Genomic DNA, 20,363 nt, shown 5'->3' on the forward strand with positions numbered 1-20,363 from the left:
CAAGATATTCTCCTGTAGCTGGGATTATAGGTGCGTGCCACCTCGGTAGCTGGGATTATAGGTACGTGCCACCACACCCGGCTAATTTTTGTTTTTGTTTTTTGTTTTTGTGGAGAATGGGTTTCACCATGTTGGCCAGGCTGGTCTTGAACTCCCGACCTCAAGTGATCCGCCTGCCTCGGCCTCCCAAAGCGCTGGGATTACAGGCGTGAACCACGGCACCTGGCCAGGTGCCGGAACTTCTGCACCCCAGGGGAGTGGACTTCTGTAAAGTGCTAAAGAAAGTGGCTGACGTGCCGCTATAAAGTGTCCTATGGGTCACATTTAAGTAAATGAAACCGTTTCTAAATAAATCCTATGGTCTGAATGTTTCTGTCTCCTAAAGTTCATGTTTTGAAATCCTAACCCCCAAGGTGATCCCATTAAGAGATGGGGCCTTTGGACTGGTGATTAGATCATAAAGGCAGAGCCCTCATGATTGGGATTAGTGACCTCATAAAAGAGGCCCCAGAGAGACCCTCACCTTTCCGCTGAGTGAGGACACAGCAAAGAGGCACTGTGTATGGGAACACAGGCACTCACCAGACACTGAGTCTACTGGTGCTTTAATCTTGGACTTTTCAGTGCCTAGAATTGTCAGAAATAAATTTCTGTTGTTTATAAGCCACACAGTCCATGGCATTTTGTTTTAGCAGCCCAAAAGGACTAAGACAATGGATTATTAATTTCTCTCCTTCATCTCCCCACATACTTTGCAGTGTTTTCCATTTTTTGGTTAAGGAACATTTAAGACACTTTAGTCCTATAGTCTTTCTTTAGCATTTATTCAGTCATCAATACACCCAGTTGGGAGGTGGGGATATCAAGGATTTTTTTTGAATATGCAATACCTTGCTAAGGTTGAGGTTCCATCCTCCCATGTGCCTTTCGTATTCTCAGGAACTCAGACACTCCTTGTTTATGAAGCCTGAAGTGGGCCTCCTCTCCCTTTCCTCACCCGTTGAGAGGAACAGCCTAGCCCCATCCAGTGGGCAGCGCCTTCGGGTGCAGCTTCCTTCCCTGCACTCATGATCTGTCTTGGCAGAAAGGAAGAAATGATTTCCCTTGAGCTTCACAGCAGCTTCTGCTTCTTTTCCACCAGGCGCTAACCACTACCTCACTACCTCCACACAGCCAAACAGACATGAGAAGGCAGAGAGAGGGGAAGGGTGCACTCAAAGGCACCCAGAACCCAAACACCGCCAAAAAGGCCAACGGAGCTACAGAGACTCCACAAACTCCACCACTTCACCTCCAGTCTCCAAGATCTATACTGTTTCTCTCTTCCTTTGAGAGTTCCTTTCCCCTAGCCCCGTTTTTTACCTTTCATATTAGGGAAGTTAGAGAGGGAAGGAAGATGAAAGTGAATATTTATTATGTGCTGCCTTTACCATCAATAAGGCTGGCATTTTTTCGTGCTCCCCAGTACTTCCCCCCGAGAGGCTCCAGTGAGTGAAGTCGGATGTAGCCTGGCCCTGGTACTCAAGGAGTCCTTTACATTCTCAGGGGGACAGAGGGAGCCTCAGAGCCCTGGCATAAACCTCCAAGACAGCTGCTTCATGACAACCTAATTTGCTTCAAACTGCTATAGACCAATCAAGAAATGTGAATTATTTCTATTTTAATGAATGATTTTATACGTTCTGAATGGTTTGGCCCCAAATTACAAAGAGGTCTATTTTCCTCACCTGTGCTGTGCTGTGGAGGAGGGCAAACGAGATTTCATAAACCAAAAAGAGGGGACAGAGGCAAACGTGGATTTTTCCTGAACAGGAAGGCTGTTCTTCCTGAAGGCCGGTGCTGCTTTACCAGGATCAATCCAGAAGACTAAACAGGAGGTGACTGCATGTCTTCATCTGATGTGGCCCAGAGCCAACCTGTCGGAAACTTCATCTGCTCATTTAAGAGGTAGGAAAAATATGGCTTTGGAACAGAGCTTGGGTCTGTAATTTAAAGAGGCAGGCACAGACATTATTTCCAAACAAACTATTGCTTTGTTTAGTATTGTAATCAGTCAGGGCTTGGCAGAGAGCAGAGGGCACCTTCCATCCGGCTAATGAGGACAGGGCCACAAACGGATGGATAGGCCTGAGGGATGCCAACAAGGAAAGTGTGGTGCTGAGGCTGGTAACAGCAGAGCCTGAACCCAGGCAATACAATACAGCCTATACAAGAAAAAGTGATCAATCCCAAAATGTCAATTGGATCAAGGTTGAAAAATCCCAATCTAAAAGAATACGCCAGCAATGTGGGCTGGGAAAATAATTTACAATGGTAGAAGTAATTAGCAAATTCATATTAATTCTGAAAAAGGTTATTCGTAGAAGGCTTACATGGGCACTTCTCAGAGACGCTAGGTGCCTGTTTCTCACAAGGGACTGCAAACTTAGGCCTCATGGTCTGCATCTCACTAGCTAATTAACAGTGTTTTTAAGCATGCTTTGGTTTCCCCAACTTTGGAACAGGGATTAAAAATAGTGCATAGATTTGTTAGGGAGAGTAAATGGAAAAATACAGGAAATGGGCCAGGTGCGGTGGCTCACACCTGTAATTCCAGCACTTTGGGAGGCTGAGGCGGGCAGATCACTTGAGGTCAGGAATTCAAGACCAGCCTGGCCAACATGGCAAGATCCCTGTCTCTACTAAAATACAAAAATTAGCCAGATGTGGGTGGTGCCTGTAGTCCCAGCTACTTGGGAGGCTAAGGCAGGAGAATCACTTGAACCCGGGTGGCGGAGGATGCAGCGAGCTGAGATCGCGCCACTATGCTCCAGCCTGGGAAACAGAGCAAGATTCTTGTCTCAAGTATACCTATGTAACAAAACTGCAAGTTCTGCACATGTACCCCAGAACTTAAAGTATAATTTTAAAAAATTAAAAATAAAAGTGTAATTGTGGCAAAAAAGAAAGAAAGATAAAAGAAAATATAGGAAATGCACTTAACACATTCCCTCTTGCACAGTAACTTCTCCAGTAACGTTAACTATTGTTATCCTCACTATTATCATCATACTTATTACTATGATTACTACCAGCTGAGTCTTGGGAGTGGGTCATGGTGGGGGGCGGGATTCATCCCACCACTACTTTGCCTCGAAATAACTTTCTCATCTTATTGCTGAGTTTTCTCTGTTTTGACATTACCTGATTCCATGAAACCTCTGGAAAAATGAATTGCTGGTCTTGGACAACAATTCTAAAACCAACCTACCCAAAATCTACTGCTACAAAAATGTATCAAACTGGAACTAAATGCAAAATAGAAGTCTTATTTTCCTTGAATTATGAAACATTATTGCCAGGATGGACAGGCTTCTGTTCTCCATTTCCTAATGTAGTGACGAAAAAGAAAAAAAAAAAAAAACCCTACCTTATATTCGGTTTTCTCTGGGTTTGGCCAGGACAATTCTGAAGTTTTCAGTATCCAGCTGTGTATCTGAGAAATGTTTCTACTTTATGCAAATTAAGCTGGTTGCATGGCTCCGTAAACATATTTAAGTCTGTTTAGCTTATGGTAGGTCTTTTTAAAAGGCAAAAGACTGCTTTCCCTAAATCATGAATCTGTCCAGGAAAATGGCACTGGTTGGTGCCTATCTGTAGAGGTTTTGTGTACCTTATCGCAAAGAATTCTCATAACAACCAGGCAAGGAAGGTGTTTTTGTTTTTGGCTCGGGGCTATAAAACTGAGTTTCTGAGACATTAACTTGTCAAACATCTCACACAGTTTATAAGTGGATTTGAAGCCAGGTATGTCCCACCTCAAAGCCCATGACCTTCCCATGACTCCTTGTGCCACCAGCCAGCAGTCTGCCCTCTGGCACCTCACTCTCAGCGTGGAGGGGGGCGTCAAGAAACTGCTCCAGTGCTCTCTGAACGGTAATGGTAGTGAGCATTACCCACTGCACTGTGCTGCTCTTGCGAGGGTGATTTCGCCTAGCACTTCTGTAGCTAAAATCCAATGAAGAGCACTTGTTTCTCTCACACAAAAGTCTCTATCTCTAACAGCTTTAAAAAGAAACTCTGAAGTGCCCTAATCCTTGCCCTGGTACCACATCTAAAATGCTTTTGCCCTTTTCTTTCATATGTCATGCACCTTAATCCCATTACTATGTGTCTTAGGACTCAGAGGGCTTAAATGCCTGCTGGGGCAAATGCAGATTCCAAAGGAAATCGAACCAAACCAAACCCAAGCAGGATGGGGAAGAACAGGGGAATGTTCCTCTTCTTTCCCTTCTGCTCTCAGATGGCAGCAACCTGAGTTCCGTCTGTCCTGTTATAATTTCTTCTAAGCCTTGGATATACAGCCAAAGTTTAGTTTCTTACCATTCTGTAATACTTTCACAGATATAGTACTTCACTGTTAAAAGGATGCCAATGCCTGTAATAAACAAGAGACAGACTTAAGAGGTAGCTTTTACGATGACCCAGGCCCTGTGCTAAGTTCTTTCTGTCCATCAGTATACAAACACAAGGAAAGAAAAAGAAGAATGAAAGACATTCCTTTTGGAGTCTGACTTTCAGTAAATGTGAAGAGTCAAAAGCTGCCTAACATTAGCAGAGGCCCGCTGTTGGTTGAGGTTTATGTTGGCATCCTGGAGTATTTAGTCACTGGCTAACCAGCATCCCTAGGCTGAGTTCTTGTCTCCTAAATGATGGTCTTTTTAAAAAGCAGGGAGAAAAGATTTGCAAGGCCAGGACAAAATCTGACATTCAAAGATTATCAGAAGTTCACATAAGTGGCAATATTTCAAAACTAAAAGGTTACATGATCTGAATTCTACAAAGGGTATTTACAACATGAGAAATATTTGTGGTTACGTGTTAGGACAGAACAGCCTGAGGCGGAGTGGCTTTTCCCTGCTTGGACACTGTTACATACTTGTTTTTAGCACTGGGCAAAACAACCCACGGCAAGAAAATAAAATTATCCTTTTAAAATTCAGGAAAAGTTTTTCCCAAGAAAGTATACACGATTTTCCCCCAATAGCCTCTTAACTGTTTTGCTATTACTTGGCACACATAAATATACAGAAATATGCACCCTCATAATCTCACAGATGTCAATGGTGCAGTAGCATTTTCACATACTCTCATTTGTTCTTTGACACGATTCTGATCAGTAAGCAGAAAAACTATTTCAAAATGCCTCCTAAATGGTGTGAAGTTTTAAAGATAGCTTATTCCAGCTCACTCTAAGAACCAGACACTCTAACTTGAGGTTATTACAAATGAAAAGCAAGTCTGTTCAACATAGATAATTTTAAAAGTAGAGCAGCTCCATCTGCCTACCCATCCTCTTCTCTCACACCTCTGATTCCAGAACAGGGTCCCCTCAGCGTTCTGGCACTCCCCAGTCCCCAGTCGATGTGGTTGCTAATGACTAAGGTGCTAACAGGTCCTGGATATAGCTGCATGGATGGAGATAGATAGATAGATAGATAGATAGATAGATAGATAGATAGATAGATAGACAGATGATAGATAGATAGATAGAGATTTAGGGCTAGCCACAGACACGGACATAGATATAGACAGGTATAGGTATACCTCCTATATCTAAAGGACTCAGAGCGTCACCCCACAGTTTGGATTTGACACCAAGGGCAGCCTGTCACCTCCCTGCCCCCACTACCTTGCTCCCGCCCTCCAATATCAGTGCCAGTTTTCACTGATTCCTCTGCCCATAGCTGTTGCATCAAACCTAGAGGCTTCTTTGCATTTCTAAGATCCACTCTGCAGGAGTGTGGCGGTGGAGGGGACACGTCCAAGGACTTGATTGCTTGTCTTGCTCAAGGAGTCAACATCACTAATATTTAGGAGTCACAACTCTTTTATGGCCAGGCTTTGCTGAGCAGTACAAAGCTATTTCTGAGTCATGACACATTTTAAACAAAACATACTCAATGTCACAACATAAAGATTTTAGTTTGCCTCCCCTTTTGACTCTCTCTTACATTCCATAGGAAATTTCCTTTGTAGACCTATGAGGTTATCAGGAAAACGACTTTAATCAATATTTGAATAGCAGCTCCACCATCTGCTAGTTCAATATGAGGAGACTGAGATTCCAACAGGTGCCAAGCTCCTTTATTAGACAAACTGCAGCCACTGCTCAGATCTTCCGAGTCCAGTCCCAGGCTCTTTCAATCCTACCATACTGCCTGATCTTCTGAGTTCCAATTAGTTGGTTGAAATTTCACATATCTGTCAGTGGTGAGGGAAGCAGCCTAACTCTTGACTGACTTTGTGTTTCATCCAGGACACCTGATTTCAGACAGGCCAGGGCAGAGCCCAGAGTTAGGACCTGGAATCTTGGGGTCAGGGCTGGGACTGGGGAGTTATGAAGGCTAGGGCTGTGGACAAGGTCAAGGGAGTTGTCTGGAGAGCAAGCTGCCCAGCAAGAGGGTGGAGCTAAAGAAGATGCTCTCCTCTGAAGCCCCTTTCCAGAGGAAGAACCTGTGGGGAGGAGGAGGAAGAAAAAATCCGTGCAGGTTGACCTCAGACGCTTTCCTCGCTAAATGCCGTCGTGACCCAGAGAGGTCCAGAGAGGCAGACAGAGAGCGTGCAAAGAAGTAGAGACACGGGAGACAGAAGAGAAGGAAAGAAGACAGGCAAAGGGAAGGAAAGGATGCTTGGGACAAATAAAATGTTACCCAAGAGACAGGTGAATAGGAAAACAGAAAGCAGGAACGCAAGCGAAAGCGGCGCCATGCTTACATTGCGAAAACTCATGAATAATGACACTGGGTTTGAAAGTGAGTCCTGCATGGAAAAAAAAAAAAATGACTTTCCCCTTTTCAATCTTTTTGTTTAGGTACAACCCTGAAGAATCTGGGATGTCGATACCGGGCATGCGATCCATTCACTCAAATAAGCCATATCCAGCTTATGCAGATACCGGCTCCCCGCTGTCCCATTGAAGAAGTGAGAGCCTTGTGCTGAAATTAGCAGGAGCTGTATCCTCACTCCGTGTCTGTGAATAAAAGGAAGGAGATACATAACCAAGTTTGTGCGGGCATGAGCCTGCAGGACCGTTCACTGCCAAAGGATTCAACTGGAATTCCAGCATCTAATGCTTCTTTTCACATCTGCCTGGCAGCTCAGTGTATTTGTTGGCCTTCCCAAGGCTTGACAAAGAGCACATGTGGCGGCCTGAAGCTCGAGGTGCACACAGAAGGCTGGCGCTTTCTTACTTTAATTACACACATACTTGGCTTTGAAATACCTCTGTGTATTTAATGCACAAGGAGGTGTATTTTAGGTTTTAAGCAAAGAATGCTGCACCACCCACTGCTTTAATCTTTCCTAACCAGACCCCAAATCCCACAGCAGTGGTTCATGTAGCGAGATAAGCCATGGCAACGTATTTATGAAGCCCTGGTTAGACTCAATGCTATTTTTCTCATCATTTTGCTCTTCAAATTTAAGGTTTAAAATAAACACAGGGGAAGCTGCGGTGGAGTTTCTGCAGCAAAGGATAACTATAGGTGAATGACTATGGCCAGCTGCTTTTAGATAGCTCCATGACAAGGCAGAGAACAGAAGTCGCTCTGGTAGTGTCAGGGCTGAATTTTCAGGAATTTCTAGAATAAATATTAGTGTAAATGTGGGTAGGAAGAAAGAGCAGTTTTAGCCAGAGGGTTCACTGGAAAACTGTAAGTCATGTAATCAGGACTATACGAATGCTGCATTGTGATGACAGTCAAACTCATGCAACTTGACAAACTCAACCACTGATTCAACTGTTCCAAAAAAAAAGAAAAAGACATTGGATCATTTTCCGGTTTACATACTTTGTGCATGTATTGAGTTTTGGTTTATGATAATCAACTAGTGATTTCTCAATCATTCATTACATATCCTATTCCTTAGTCAGTTGATTCCTAAGTTCATGAGAAGAATTTCAGCCACATCAGTTTCAAGACAAAGTGCTAGTCATTGTTTAATTCTGAAAAATTATATAAAAAAGAAATATGAGGAAAAAAACACATTTCTCCCAGTTTTGTAGCAATTGCAACAGGGATAATTTAAGTGTTTATAAAGTAAAATGTTATGGCTATTTCATCAGCAAGTGTTTTTTTGCCCAGTAAGTGTCTGATTGCATGCTGCTGAGGCTCTGAACGTTGGGCCATCTTTGTTCAGGTATGTGCCACTCACCTCCCACTGTGCCTCCCCTTCTCTTGGCATGCATTCATTCTTTCAACAAATACCTGTGGATATTCACATTCCAGTTACCCAGAACATCTGGACAAAGTTTCTTCATCTTCTATCACTGTCATCTCCACATGGAACTTTAGGTGATAACATTTCAGGGACACCAACTGTCCCAAGCAGCTTCTAACAATGCAGGGTGGACACTAAGCTCACAATTCTTGAAATATAAATGCATTGTGGTTTTTTCTCTTTTCTCATCTTATCATTCTGGCCTTAATATTAAATAGTTGTCAATTAAATAGCCATGAGATAAAATATAATTATTTAAATGATTTTAACTTATTCAAATACTGCTATAGTTGATATTAAAACTATTGCAGCACACCAACATGGCACAAATATACATATGTAACAAACCTGCACGTTATGCACATGTACCCTACAACTTAAAGTATAATAATAATAAATAAATTTAAAAAAAAAAAAAAAAAAAAAAACAATAGTTTTAGCTGGGCACAGTGGCTCACGCCTGTAACCCTAGCACTTTTGGAGGCTGAGGCGGGCGGATCACTTGAGGTCAGGAGTTCGAAACCAGCCTGGCCAACATGGTGAAACACTGCTTCTACTAAAAATGCAAAAAAATTAGCCAGGCATGATGGCAGGTGCCTGTAATCCCAGCTACTTGGGAGACTGAGGCAGGATAACTGCTTAACCTGGGAGGCGGAGGTTGCAGTGAGCCAAGATAGTGCCACTGCACTCCAGACTGGGCCACAGAGTGAGACTCTGTCTCAAAACAACACAAAATAAAATAAAAAACAAAACAAAAAATAGCTTTTTGTATAAAGAGAAGCCAGTTTCCTTACCTATTTGCTCTGCACTGAATCCCATCAGCAGGCTCCAGCCAACTGTAGGTCCCTAGACCCATCTCACTCTAACATAGGAATATTTATCAGCTCTAAGATTCTTATCCCTAATGCAGTATTACACTAACGCTCTTCTGATAACTAGGTTTTCACCTCATGTCCAAGCACTGGCCTTACCGGTGGATCTTTAACCTGGGTTTCTTCCATGATTCTAGTTTCTGAGTACCAAGTCTCACAACTTACCTTGGAATAAGAGCAGTAACAATAAAAATAAAAACACATTTTGAGCAACAGTGGTAACCCATCTTTGAGTAATAATAACACATTATTAAGTAATTATAATAGTGATTGCATTTGTTGAGCCCTTGCTACATGCCAGGCAGTTTTCTAAGTGCTTTAACTCATTTAATATGTGCACCACGGGACCGTCCTTGCAGCCTTCCTTCCAGATTGTACACTAACAGGGAACCTTTGCCCAGGAGAGGAAGCCTCACTATGCCTGCTAAGGGTCTATGTTCCTTTGTTTTCAAGTGTTGTCTACATTCATTTTTTTGCTGACTTCAGAACTGTTGATATTCCATTCTGTACACTCCAACTCCACCCCTGCTGCTGCCTGCCCTGACTATAACTTCAAAACAGACAGAACGTCAGCAACCAAACCCTGCAGCTGGGTGGGCTTCCCAGGAAATCCTTTCCCTCTTAGGGAAGGTGGGAGACTAGGAGACAGTTGTGATGCCAGGCGTCCCTGTCCTCAGCTGCCCTATTCTGCTGACCTCCCTGGCGAATCCTGAAACGTGTCTCTCTACTGCATAACGTCAGGACCAAGCATAACATCTGTGCCAAACAACACCATGTCTACAGGGAAGTTGATCAAACTAATTGGATTTACAGTAATTCCACATGGCAAGAAGCAATAAACAAGAGCTATTGCATTTACTTGAAAAATGTTTTAAAATCATCTTTAAAGGGCCTTCTTTCAAAATAGGTAATAAATACTCCCTTGAAGCCCAAAGTATAGCAATCGGCCTATGTGAATAGTTAAAAGAATATAAAACAAAGATACATTTAATGAAGAAGTACACAATTCTTTCCAGGCCGTGCTAAAGAAGTGAGGTAAGGTGGAAACAGGATGGACTAGAAGTAAGGCAGACATAGGCTGTAATCGTGCTCTGCCACATTTCAGCTATATGAAGTGCGGAATTTAACTTCAATTCTGAATCTCTTTCTTCATCTGTTAAATAGGAAAGCTGCATCACTTCTCACCTTAAAATATTGTAGCTGGGTTTCAAAACACTGCGTTTCAAGTGCCTAGAGCTGAGTGCAGCATACGACATACACTCAGTCATGGTGAGGATGGTAGTGATGGTGATGATGATAACAGTGATGGCGGTGGTGACCATAGACCATAGCAAAGTGCTACTGGAATCCCTGGTAGAGAACACAGGGTGAGCACTTAGTAATTGCTGAATGAATCTTCAAAAGGAAAGAATGGAGAAAGGAAAGGGAAGGAGATAGAATACTAAAAGAGCTAAGACAGGATAATGTGTATAAGAGGTCGAAGAAACTATAGCACCCTCCAAAAGATTACAGCTTTTGTGGCCCCTAGCATCATGGAAATTTTCAGTAAACTTCATCAAGGGGATTTTTCTTTCTGAGTCATCAGTACAGACCATAGTCAGTATCAGCTTGGGTCACACTGATGACCCTTAACCCAGCTAAGCCAAATCTTTGCCTTGTTTTTAAAAACACTGATCTTCAGAGAATTTTGCAATGATTTAAATTAAAACTAGAATTATGTACTACCCCAGAAATTCAAGTCATGATTGAGTTGATTCATAGGCTGACTGTCTAGGAGAAAGAAATGAACGAGTAAAGAATCAGACCATTTGTAAGTGCCTAGAAAGATGTTTACTTAAGAACAGTAAAACCAGGATGTAGTGTATTTACAAGGTGAGATGTAAAAGCTTAGGTATACTCTATTTTGACATTTTTGAGGCAGAAACTCCAAATGTCATCCAGTCCTAACCACAGAAGACAATCGTCATGGGAATTTTGAAAAGACAAGTTGAGCAATATGTTGGAACAAATGATGGTTTTTCAGCCTCCCACAACACCAAATCATGGAAAGATTTCAGAAGTTGCCTGTATAAATAAAATATGAATATCAAAGTTCATATTTCCCTTTCTGCAAGTCATGTATACCTTTGTTTATGTGAAAAATTGGAAATTAAAAAGAGTTAAGATTAGCTATTTTCCCATAGTAACGTGTCTGATTTTCATTGTCAATGACAGAGAAAAAAAGCGAAGTTCAAAATGCGTTCAGTATTTCATTAAAATCAATGACTCAGTCCCCTTCTGTTCTTATTTTTCTTACCTAGAGCTATTTGACCCTCTTGTGCATAATCCAGATCTGTTTAACCCTCAGCTCATGTATCTTCCGTATCCTTGACTGCTCTAACCTTCACTTCCAAACCAGATCGAAAAATCTTAGTTCAGAGTTTTCATTTATGCTAAGTTTATAGACATAACAATGTGACTTAACTTCAAATAAATGTCAGTATCATCTTAGACTGAATTAAGAGAAGTATAGGCCCAGTGTGGTGGCTCATGCCTGTAATCCCAGCACTTTGGCAGGCCAAGGAAGATGGATTGTTTGAGCCAAGGAATTTGAGACCGGCCTGGGCAACATGGTGGAACCCTGTCTCTACAAAATATAAAAAATTAGCTGGGTGTGGTGGTGTGTGCCTATAGTCCCAGCTACAGGAGGCTGAGGTGGAAGGATCGCCTGTGCTTGGGAGGTTAAGGCTGCAGTGAGCCATGATGCAGCCACTGAAATTTAGTCTGGACAACAGAGGACATCCCAAGAAAGAAGAAAAAGAAGACGACGACGAAGACAAGGACGAAGAGGAGGAGGAGGAGGAGGAGAGGAAGAAGGGAAAGAAGGAGAGGAAGAAGGAGAGGAGTCAAAAGAGAAAGATGCTGCCCACTTCACCTTTTTTTTTTTTTTTTTTTTTGAGACAGTCTCATCTGTCACCCACCCAGGCTGGAGTGCAGGGGCGCAATCTTGGCTCACTGCAATCTCCGCCTCCCGAGTTCAAGCAATTCTCCTGCCTCAGCCTCCTGAGTAGCTGGGCGCCTGCCACCACACCCAGCTAATTTTTATATTTTTTTAGTAGAGACAGAGTTTCACCATGTTACCCAGGGTGGTCTCAAACTCCTAAACTCAGTCAATCCATCTTCCTTGGCCTCCCAAAGTGCTGGGATCACAGGCATGAGCCACCGCTCCTGGCCCCACTTTACTTTCACCAAAAAAAAAAAAAAAAAAAAAGCCACAAATCTAAAATACTACACATGTATGCCTCTTAAAAATTTTAGGCATTCAGTATAAGTTGCCTATTTCTTCTACTCCTGAGTTCAGAAGCAGTTGAAAAATAAAACACAGATCAGTAGACAGACAGAGGTTAAACTGTCAGCTTTATTATTGATAAACTAATTGGAGAAAATGACATTAGGTTTGTGAACCAAAGATCCTATTAATACTCCGTGACTGCCAACTCTCTCCTCTGTCCGAATACACATCCAAAGCCTCCCTCTCCACCCAAAGGAAAGTCTGGAGCTGTCTCTAGGGAGGAAAATGGGAAGTTTACAGTCCTTTGATAGAGTTGTTCTACCCAATTAGCACCCGGTCACCACCTCGCCATTAGGTAATTGATTTCTCTGCTGGAAGGAGTGTGTGAGGAGTGAGACTACAGGCCAAGAGTTGTATTTCAATGGAGGTCCTTCAACACAAAAACATAAGACCAGGGAAAGGACTTTCCCTCCCAACAGTGCTCAATTCTATGTCCCCTATGCCATTAGATAAAACTGGAGCATGTTAACAGCATGACCAGGACAGGGAGCTTTGAAGCCCTCTATCAAGAGAAATGGGTGCAAGGACAAGACCACATGGAACTAACACTTTCCTTCCAACATTTGGCCCATATGGCCCTATACTGGAGACATAAAGCCAGTGTCCTCCCCTACATTTCCTGCATTCTGTTCAGTTAGGCAAAGTCATGTGACTAGTCCTGGACAACAAAATGTGAGCAGAAGTGACATGTGTCACCTCCAGGCTAAGCCAATGAGAGGGTCCACTCCTCCGTTCCAGTCTTTCCTCCCCACCCTCTGCAGTAAGTGGGGAGGTCCCACATTCCAGATGATACAGCTATGCAGGTCAGGACCTCCACCAACTTAGGTCCCGAGTGAACAGACAGAAGTTTAAGAGAGCAAAGTCAAGGCCATGGAGAACAATAGGAAAAGAAAGCTCTTGGCCGGGCGCGGGGCTCACGCCTGTAATCCCAGCACTTTGGGAGGCCGACGCGGGCGGATCACGAGGTCAGGACATCAAGACCATCCTGGCTAACACGGTGAAAACCCATCTCTACTAAAAATACAAAAAAAAATTAGCCAGGCGTGGTGGCGGGCACCTGTAGTCCCAGCTACTCGGGAGGCTGAGGCAGGAGAATGGCGTGAACCCAGGAGGTGGAGCTTGCAGTGAGCCGAGATGGCACCACTGCACTCCAGCCTGGGCGACAGAGTGAGACTCTGTCTCAAAATAAAGAAAAGAAAGAAAGCTCTTGCCAAAGTGTAGAATGAATTCTGAAACCAGAAACACTTTCTACCCCCAAAATAGAAGGCCCATAAAGTGTCTGCTCGGCAAGATTCCTGAGTTGCTGCAGGCCTGAACGCTGGGACCTCTCATTGCTCACCACTTCAAATGGAAGCGTTTCCTCATATTGTCTTGATCCTGTTCTACCACTGCACACTGGGGGTGAGGGATGCATTTTACCTGTCTTCTTAGTTTACTTGTCCCTGAAACAGGATTGGCCATATACAGACCTGACATAGAGACTATTGTGAGATCACTCAGAGATTCTGAAATTGAAGCTCAAAGCCATGATTTGATGTGACTTTAAGTTGTCTCCCTTGCAAAGTGAGTCCTATATTTGGAAAAAGGAGAGCAAAGTTGTGTTGGCACCAGAGAGAGGACTGCGGCAGTGACAGTGCTCACCAAACATTGTGGTTAGGCAAGGCCATGTAACTAGCTCTGACCTGTGAGCTGTGGGCAGAAGTGGCCCCAGTTATCTTCTTCTGTGACCAACACAGTAGAGTGAAGAAACCTTGTGCTGAGATGGCAGAGCCGCAGGTGGAAACATTCTACATAATTGTGTCACAGCATGCAGGGCAAAGTTCCTGGAGAGTTACGTAGACCTACAGACTTTGCATGAAAAATAAATTACTATTAAGTTAGAACACTAAGATTTGGCGTTGCTTCTTACGGCAGCATACTGCAGTCTATCCTCTCTTATCTAAACCTCGAGAAGCAAAATTTCAAAGCTCTTCGGAGTCTCAGTTTCAATCTCATTTTTCTTCTCACCCTGTGAGCTTCTCTTAGGCAACTGTACATCTGTCCTTCTTCAGTCTCCATCAAGCCATGTGTTTCCTACCCGAATGCTTTTGCATCTGCTATTCTGTCCCAAAGTCCACGTCTCCTCACCTACCTGGGTGCACTTCTAGACTACATTTCCCAGACTTCCTTGCAGTTACTGTAGCCAAAGAATGTACAATTCCAGGCAGGGTGATGTGAACACAAGTAATGTATACCTCTCCCAGGCCTGCCCACCTTTCTCTCTATACCCTGCTCTTTCTTGTCATTTTACTTATCACAACGCATAATTACATATTAACCTGTGTGTTACTGATTCAGAGTTTGTGTCCAAACATTGATTTGTGTGTTATTTATTTATTTTTTGTGTCCACAATCAGAACCTTTCGCCTGCCACAATAACATACATAGAGGCTATGCAGTGCTTGGCACACAGCGGTCGCCTAACAAATTTTAAAATGTACAGGATGAACACATGAGAAGCCACTATTAAGAGGATACATGTTTTCATCACAAGACCACAATGCTAGACCAAAAATCTTAGAGAATTAAAATACACACCCTGGGGATTTTTTTTTTTTAACCTTTATTCATTCAGAATGCATTTCTGGGCCACTCCACAACCAAGAGAAAACCCTAAACTATATGTACAAGCAAGAAGTCAATTTTTATTCCTTTCATAAAACCTCTTTGTAAACATGTACCTTTTCTTCCCATCAAAAATGCATTAACAAGATCATGCTTATAGTTAGTCAGCACAAGAAAAAAACGACAATTTAGACTGAATTGTTTAAGCCTTGCAGTAGAGTGCTCACAACTCCGAGCTGTATCTGTTAACCTTTTCAATAGCATCCATTATGTGACATTGTCACCAGTTACAGTAAAAGAACTTCACTAATTTTTAAAAGCTATTCAGAAAATGACTCCAGTTCAAAATCAACCTAAAAGAGAAAATCAAGAGCATATTACTATCAAACTGCATGTGTTCTTTTAATTGAAATTTAAAAATAAGGGCAGTTTCAGTATACACTCAATCCAGCCACCTGAATTAAAGCAAATCCTGAAATAAAAATCTCTTGTGATAAATAAAAGATATTTTCAGGGGGAAAAAATTCAAAAGCCTTATGTTTGAAATGTCCTTTGATTTAATGGCTTTGAAGACAGATATAATTCACAAAATTCCTGCCCCAGTCTCTTCTCCTCATAAAAAGATAGAACTGATCGGGCGCGGTGACTCATGTCTGTAATCCCAGCACTTTGGGAGGTCCCAGCGGGCAGATCACAAGGTCAGGAGTTCAAAGCCAGCCTGACCAACATGGTGAAACCCTGTCTCTGCTAAAAATACAGAAATTAGCTGGGCGTGGTGGCACAAGCCTGTAATCCCAGCTACCCAGGAGGCTGAGGAAGGAGAATCTCTTGAACCCGGGAGGCGGAGCTTGCAGTGAGACAAGATCGCGCCACTGCACTCCAGCCTGGCGACGGAGCGAGACTCTGTCTCAAAAAAAAGAAAAGAAAAGAAATTAACTTATAGTTAATTTTCTGCCTTTGGCTATTTAGTAAGCACCTCCTGTCAGCCTTGAATCTTCTCCTAATGTGGGAGGGAATGTGGAAGAGTACAGTTCAGCATGCTGGTATCCCAAACTACATGGTTCTGCTTTCCAGAATCTTGAATCTGTTAAAGAAACTGACAAAAGCAAGTATGTGTCCAAGCCACTCTCTTTGTGAATAGGAATCTTCATCAGGTCTATGGAGAAGCCACACACTCCTCGTAAAAGGCTGTTCAAAGTAGGCCGCCCCCAACCCCAATCCTCTCAGGCCCCATCCCAGATGGAACTACGAGTTTCTTGATTTGGCCACTGAAATGCGTGATTATTTTGGATCGTGATTCCATTCACTATATCCTTGCACTAACACATGCCAGAAAGACAAAGGATCCAAATAGTTGAACCTTTACAACTTGTTCCCGGGGCCATTTCTTCCGGGTTTCAGTTACCCAAATATACCTCTTGATTTTAATACATATACAGCCCAGTGTAGACATGCACACAATCAAAGCCATGTACCAGTTAACAACTCAAGATATTTTGTTTGCAAAAACCAAGAATTTATACTTCAAGTTTTGGGTGGATAAACAAAAATATAATAAATTCTTTTCAAGTAAGCCTTGTAGACTTTCAAGAAATCCTACAGATATTCCCACGGGCCCAGGCATATAATACAAAGGTAGTAGTAAAATTCTTCTCTAAGAGAAATTTTGGTCTTATCACCATCACCTTCCTAACAAACAAATGAGATCTACTTAAATCAGATATGGTTTTTGATAGTACTTAGCACAGACAGCCTTGCACATAGAATACGCTAAATAAATGTTTGGTTAGCACCTAGAATTTTCTTTTACGTATCTTTTTTTTTCAGATACTTATTGAGAAAGGCATGTGCTAGGTGCTAAAGATAAAAAGGCAAATGAAATATAATCCCATTTAGATGGAAATCAAGGTTAGCAAATAAAAGTTTAATTTTTTAAAGTTTTATTTCATTTTCTTGTAAATCTCTTCAAAAACTGAGAAATGGTAATAGAGCTTCATATTAACTTTGCTAAGCCTCAGTTTTCTCATCTGTTAAGTGGAGATAACAATGCTACCTACCTCACAGGGCTAGTATGAAGATTAAATATAAGTCACTTAAGTATGCCTGACAATGGTAAATGTTTAATTATTATTATAGCGCTTGGCTATTAGTATGATTACTTACCCCAACAGCAGGGCTGTAAGGAACTGCCACTTTCTTTGTTATTGCCAGATAGCCTGGAGCTGAGGCTGTAAGTTTATAGTTTCCAGGTATAAGCAATCTCCAGTAATCACCATCCTTTGCTGTAGGAAAGCAGAATATCAAATCACAAAGCACATGACATATGCAGAATTACAAAATGCATAATTATGCCATCTAAGGAATACCCAGTCTAGCTCAGTTCAACTTTTTTGATTCTCGATTTTTAAAGTAAATATGTAGGGAATTTAATGAAATTTTATTGAATAGGGCGTGAAACTCTCTTTACAGGCTTCATTTCTTATACCTACTTTACAGATATCAATGTTAAATTGTCTAATAAACCTCGTACGATCATAGACCTTCTAATCACATCAGGAGCAACACAGGGAAAAAGACAGATGAAGTCCCCAAGCAGTGGCGTCAGAACATACAACCATCATGTTTTGACTCTTGCCAGGTGACGACCTGACAGTCAGAGAATCTTCACAGAGTGTGGGCCAAAGGTAGCCCCTGTAGGATCTCTAAGGCCCTAGTTAGAAATATAGATTTCTAAAGACTTAGAATACATTGGGCACCCTAGTCCATTCAATCTCCCATTTGCCTAAATCAGTGATTTTCAAACTTGGGAGCAAACCTGGGAAACTCAGTAAAATGCAAAATCTGATTCCAGCTCCCGGGTTCTGCATTCCTGACCAGCCCCAGGGCAATGCTAAGGTGGCGAGCAGAGGCCACACTTTGATGAGCAAGGTTTTCGTAGACACTTCACACCTTCTTACCTTCTTCTTTTTCCTAACACCCTACACATCCCGTTCATCCTCCCAGTTGATACTTTACATCTTATTTCATTGCAAAAATAGGTACAGTCAAAAAAATTAAGCCCCCATCACCATATCATCAAATCTACCTCTAAATCCACATCTCCTTGCAGCTATTGCCTCCATTGTCTTCTTTGCTTTATAGCAAAATTTCTGGAAAGGTTTGTTCATGTCTCAATCTCAGAATGATTCTTCTCTTATTCTCCCTTGGACCCAGTCCAATCAGGATCCCACCACTCACTCCATTGAACAGATTTTGATAAGATCCTCTGAACTGCTAAATCCAAGGATTCATTCACAAGGTTCATCTTAATTGATGCCTTTTCACTCCCTCCTTCTTGAAGCACTTTAAGGCCTCCAGGACAACACACTGCATTTTCTTTCTACCTTCAGTTCTATTGCTGGTTCCTTCTTATTATCACCTTGCCATTGAAAAGCTGGAGTGTTCTAGAGCCCCTCTTCCGGTTTAATTTCTTTCCACCTGTTTATTCCCTGGTTAGATTTTCCTAAACAGTTCACATCATGGAATGCAGAGAAAATAAAATATTTGTATGACACATTAGGGCTAACAGGTTTCTTGTGGCAGGGATACTAATGCTGGGTTTCACCCTCCCAGCTAAGGGCTAAGGGGCTACATGGGGTAACATCTTGGCACAGATTCTGGCATACTGGCTGGCACCTAGTGGGCTGCTGACAAATGAAGAATGAATGGAGTTTTAGAGGACAAATGTTAAAGATTTTTTTTTTTTATCCAAGCTATAAATGTGAAGGTTAAGAAAGAGCTGATGATACAGAGTGGTTTGGGACATAAGTTAAAGGTTAATTGTCACAAGGTCTAAACAAAGTTGTAAAGAGTTTATAACTAAAAAGAAAAAGCTGTCATTATTGAAAATATCCCAACAAATGACAATTAAAATGACCTGGATCAATGTTTATTAATGGGAGTAGGTAGATTTGCCAGAAAAATAATCATTTTCCTCAAACTGGGAAAATGGAAATTGAGCTCAAAACCTAGAAGTCACTAACATTGCACCTCAATCCTATAAATTCTTGTTTAACCTTGAATCCCTGCGGATTTATTTTATGGATTAAATGAAAAACTGTGTGAGAATTTTTAGACACACAACCCGCAGCAATTTTCTTCCTTCCTCCTCTTTGCGCTCCCTCCTTCGGTCTCCCCATTAGCAGCTCGTTAGCACTTCTTAACACAGACCAGAAAGTCACTGGTATTTTAACTCTGGCAGCTCCTTTTCCTTTGCCTGAAGAACCGCGAAGAATCGGCAGCCTGTGGCACCACCTCCCAGCTCTGGGGCGAGACAGCTGAGGAAAGGGCGCCACCTGCTGCACCCGGATTTGTAACGCAGCAGCCGCCCTGGGCTCCACTCCGCCTGACCTGAGCCCACAAATGAAACTTCACCAGATCAAAGCTCAGAAATGCTGCAGAGATACGAGCTATTTGTTTTGCTCAGAAGAGCATAAGACTTATAATTATGATAATTAGTAATTATGCTGTTGTACATAACATAGAGCCTCCAGATTGTGGCAAAGACCCACCGGATGTAACATCGTGGTCTATTCCTTCCACGGAGATGGTGGCATTGGCAATTGGGTTACCTTGAAGATCTCGGACAAATCCTTTGACTCCTCGGTGTATCTGTGAAGGTCAAAAACAACCAAAAGTTAATATGACCTATAAATTATAGAAATGGCCTTAAATATGTTTCATATCAAGCATCTCCTTATTTTCCAGCAAATACCGTGGATCCCCATTGTTTAAGAATCAAGACATGCACAAAAGGCCACTGAATTTTTTGTGCATTTTATTCTGCTTTTCCATAAATAGAGAAATGAAAATTAATATCTTATTTGTGTCCAAAAAAAAAAAAAGACTTTAGTACCTTCCAAATCATAAAAAACTGTCATATTAAGGGAGGAGACAACCCTCATATTGTCTTATGCCCAATTTCTGCCTCCGAAGAAAGAAGAAATAAAAATTCAAAGGCAGAAATGAAATCCACAGGAAGACAGCCCGGCACCACACCCTGGGCCTGATAAAGATCAACCCCTGACCTAATTGGTTATGTTATCTATACAATACGGACACCGTATGGAAAAGCACTGTGAAAATCCCTGTCCTGTTCTGTTCTGTTCTAATTACCGGTGCATGCAGCCCCCAGTCACATACCCCTGCTTGCTTACTTGATCGTGACCCTCTCACGTGGACTCCCTTAGAGTTGGGAGCTCTTAAGAGGGACAGGAATTGCTTACTCGGGGAGCTTGGTTTTTGAGACGTGAGTC

General features: G+C 42.2%; 1 protein-coding gene across 3 annotated transcripts in view; it reads right to left on the minus strand.

Annotated features, from left to right (window-relative positions):
• CPE (carboxypeptidase E) overlaps nt 1–20,363 on the minus strand; it is a 536,015-nt gene that overhangs the window by 402,218 nt on the left and 113,434 nt on the right. For 2 of the 3 annotated variants that reach the window (XM_050791822.1, XM_050791823.1), the window contains exons 7-9: nt 19,620–19,719; nt 17,233–17,351; nt 15,393–15,422 (exon numbers count right to left, since the gene is read on the minus strand). In XM_050791822.1, the coding sequence (XP_050647779.1) occupies nt 15,393–15,422; nt 17,233–17,351; nt 19,620–19,719 (249 nt within the window). Of the gene's footprint in view, nt 1–15,129; nt 15,423–17,232; nt 17,352–19,619; nt 19,720–20,363 lie in introns of those variants that run through there. The other variant, XM_050791824.1, reaches the window with a different exon arrangement.

This window comes from Macaca thibetana, chromosome 5, assembly GCF_024542745.1.
Source record: "Macaca thibetana thibetana isolate TM-01 chromosome 5, ASM2454274v1, whole genome shotgun sequence".
In the NCBI taxonomy this organism is placed as follows: domain Eukaryota; kingdom Metazoa; phylum Chordata; class Mammalia; order Primates; family Cercopithecidae; genus Macaca; species Macaca thibetana.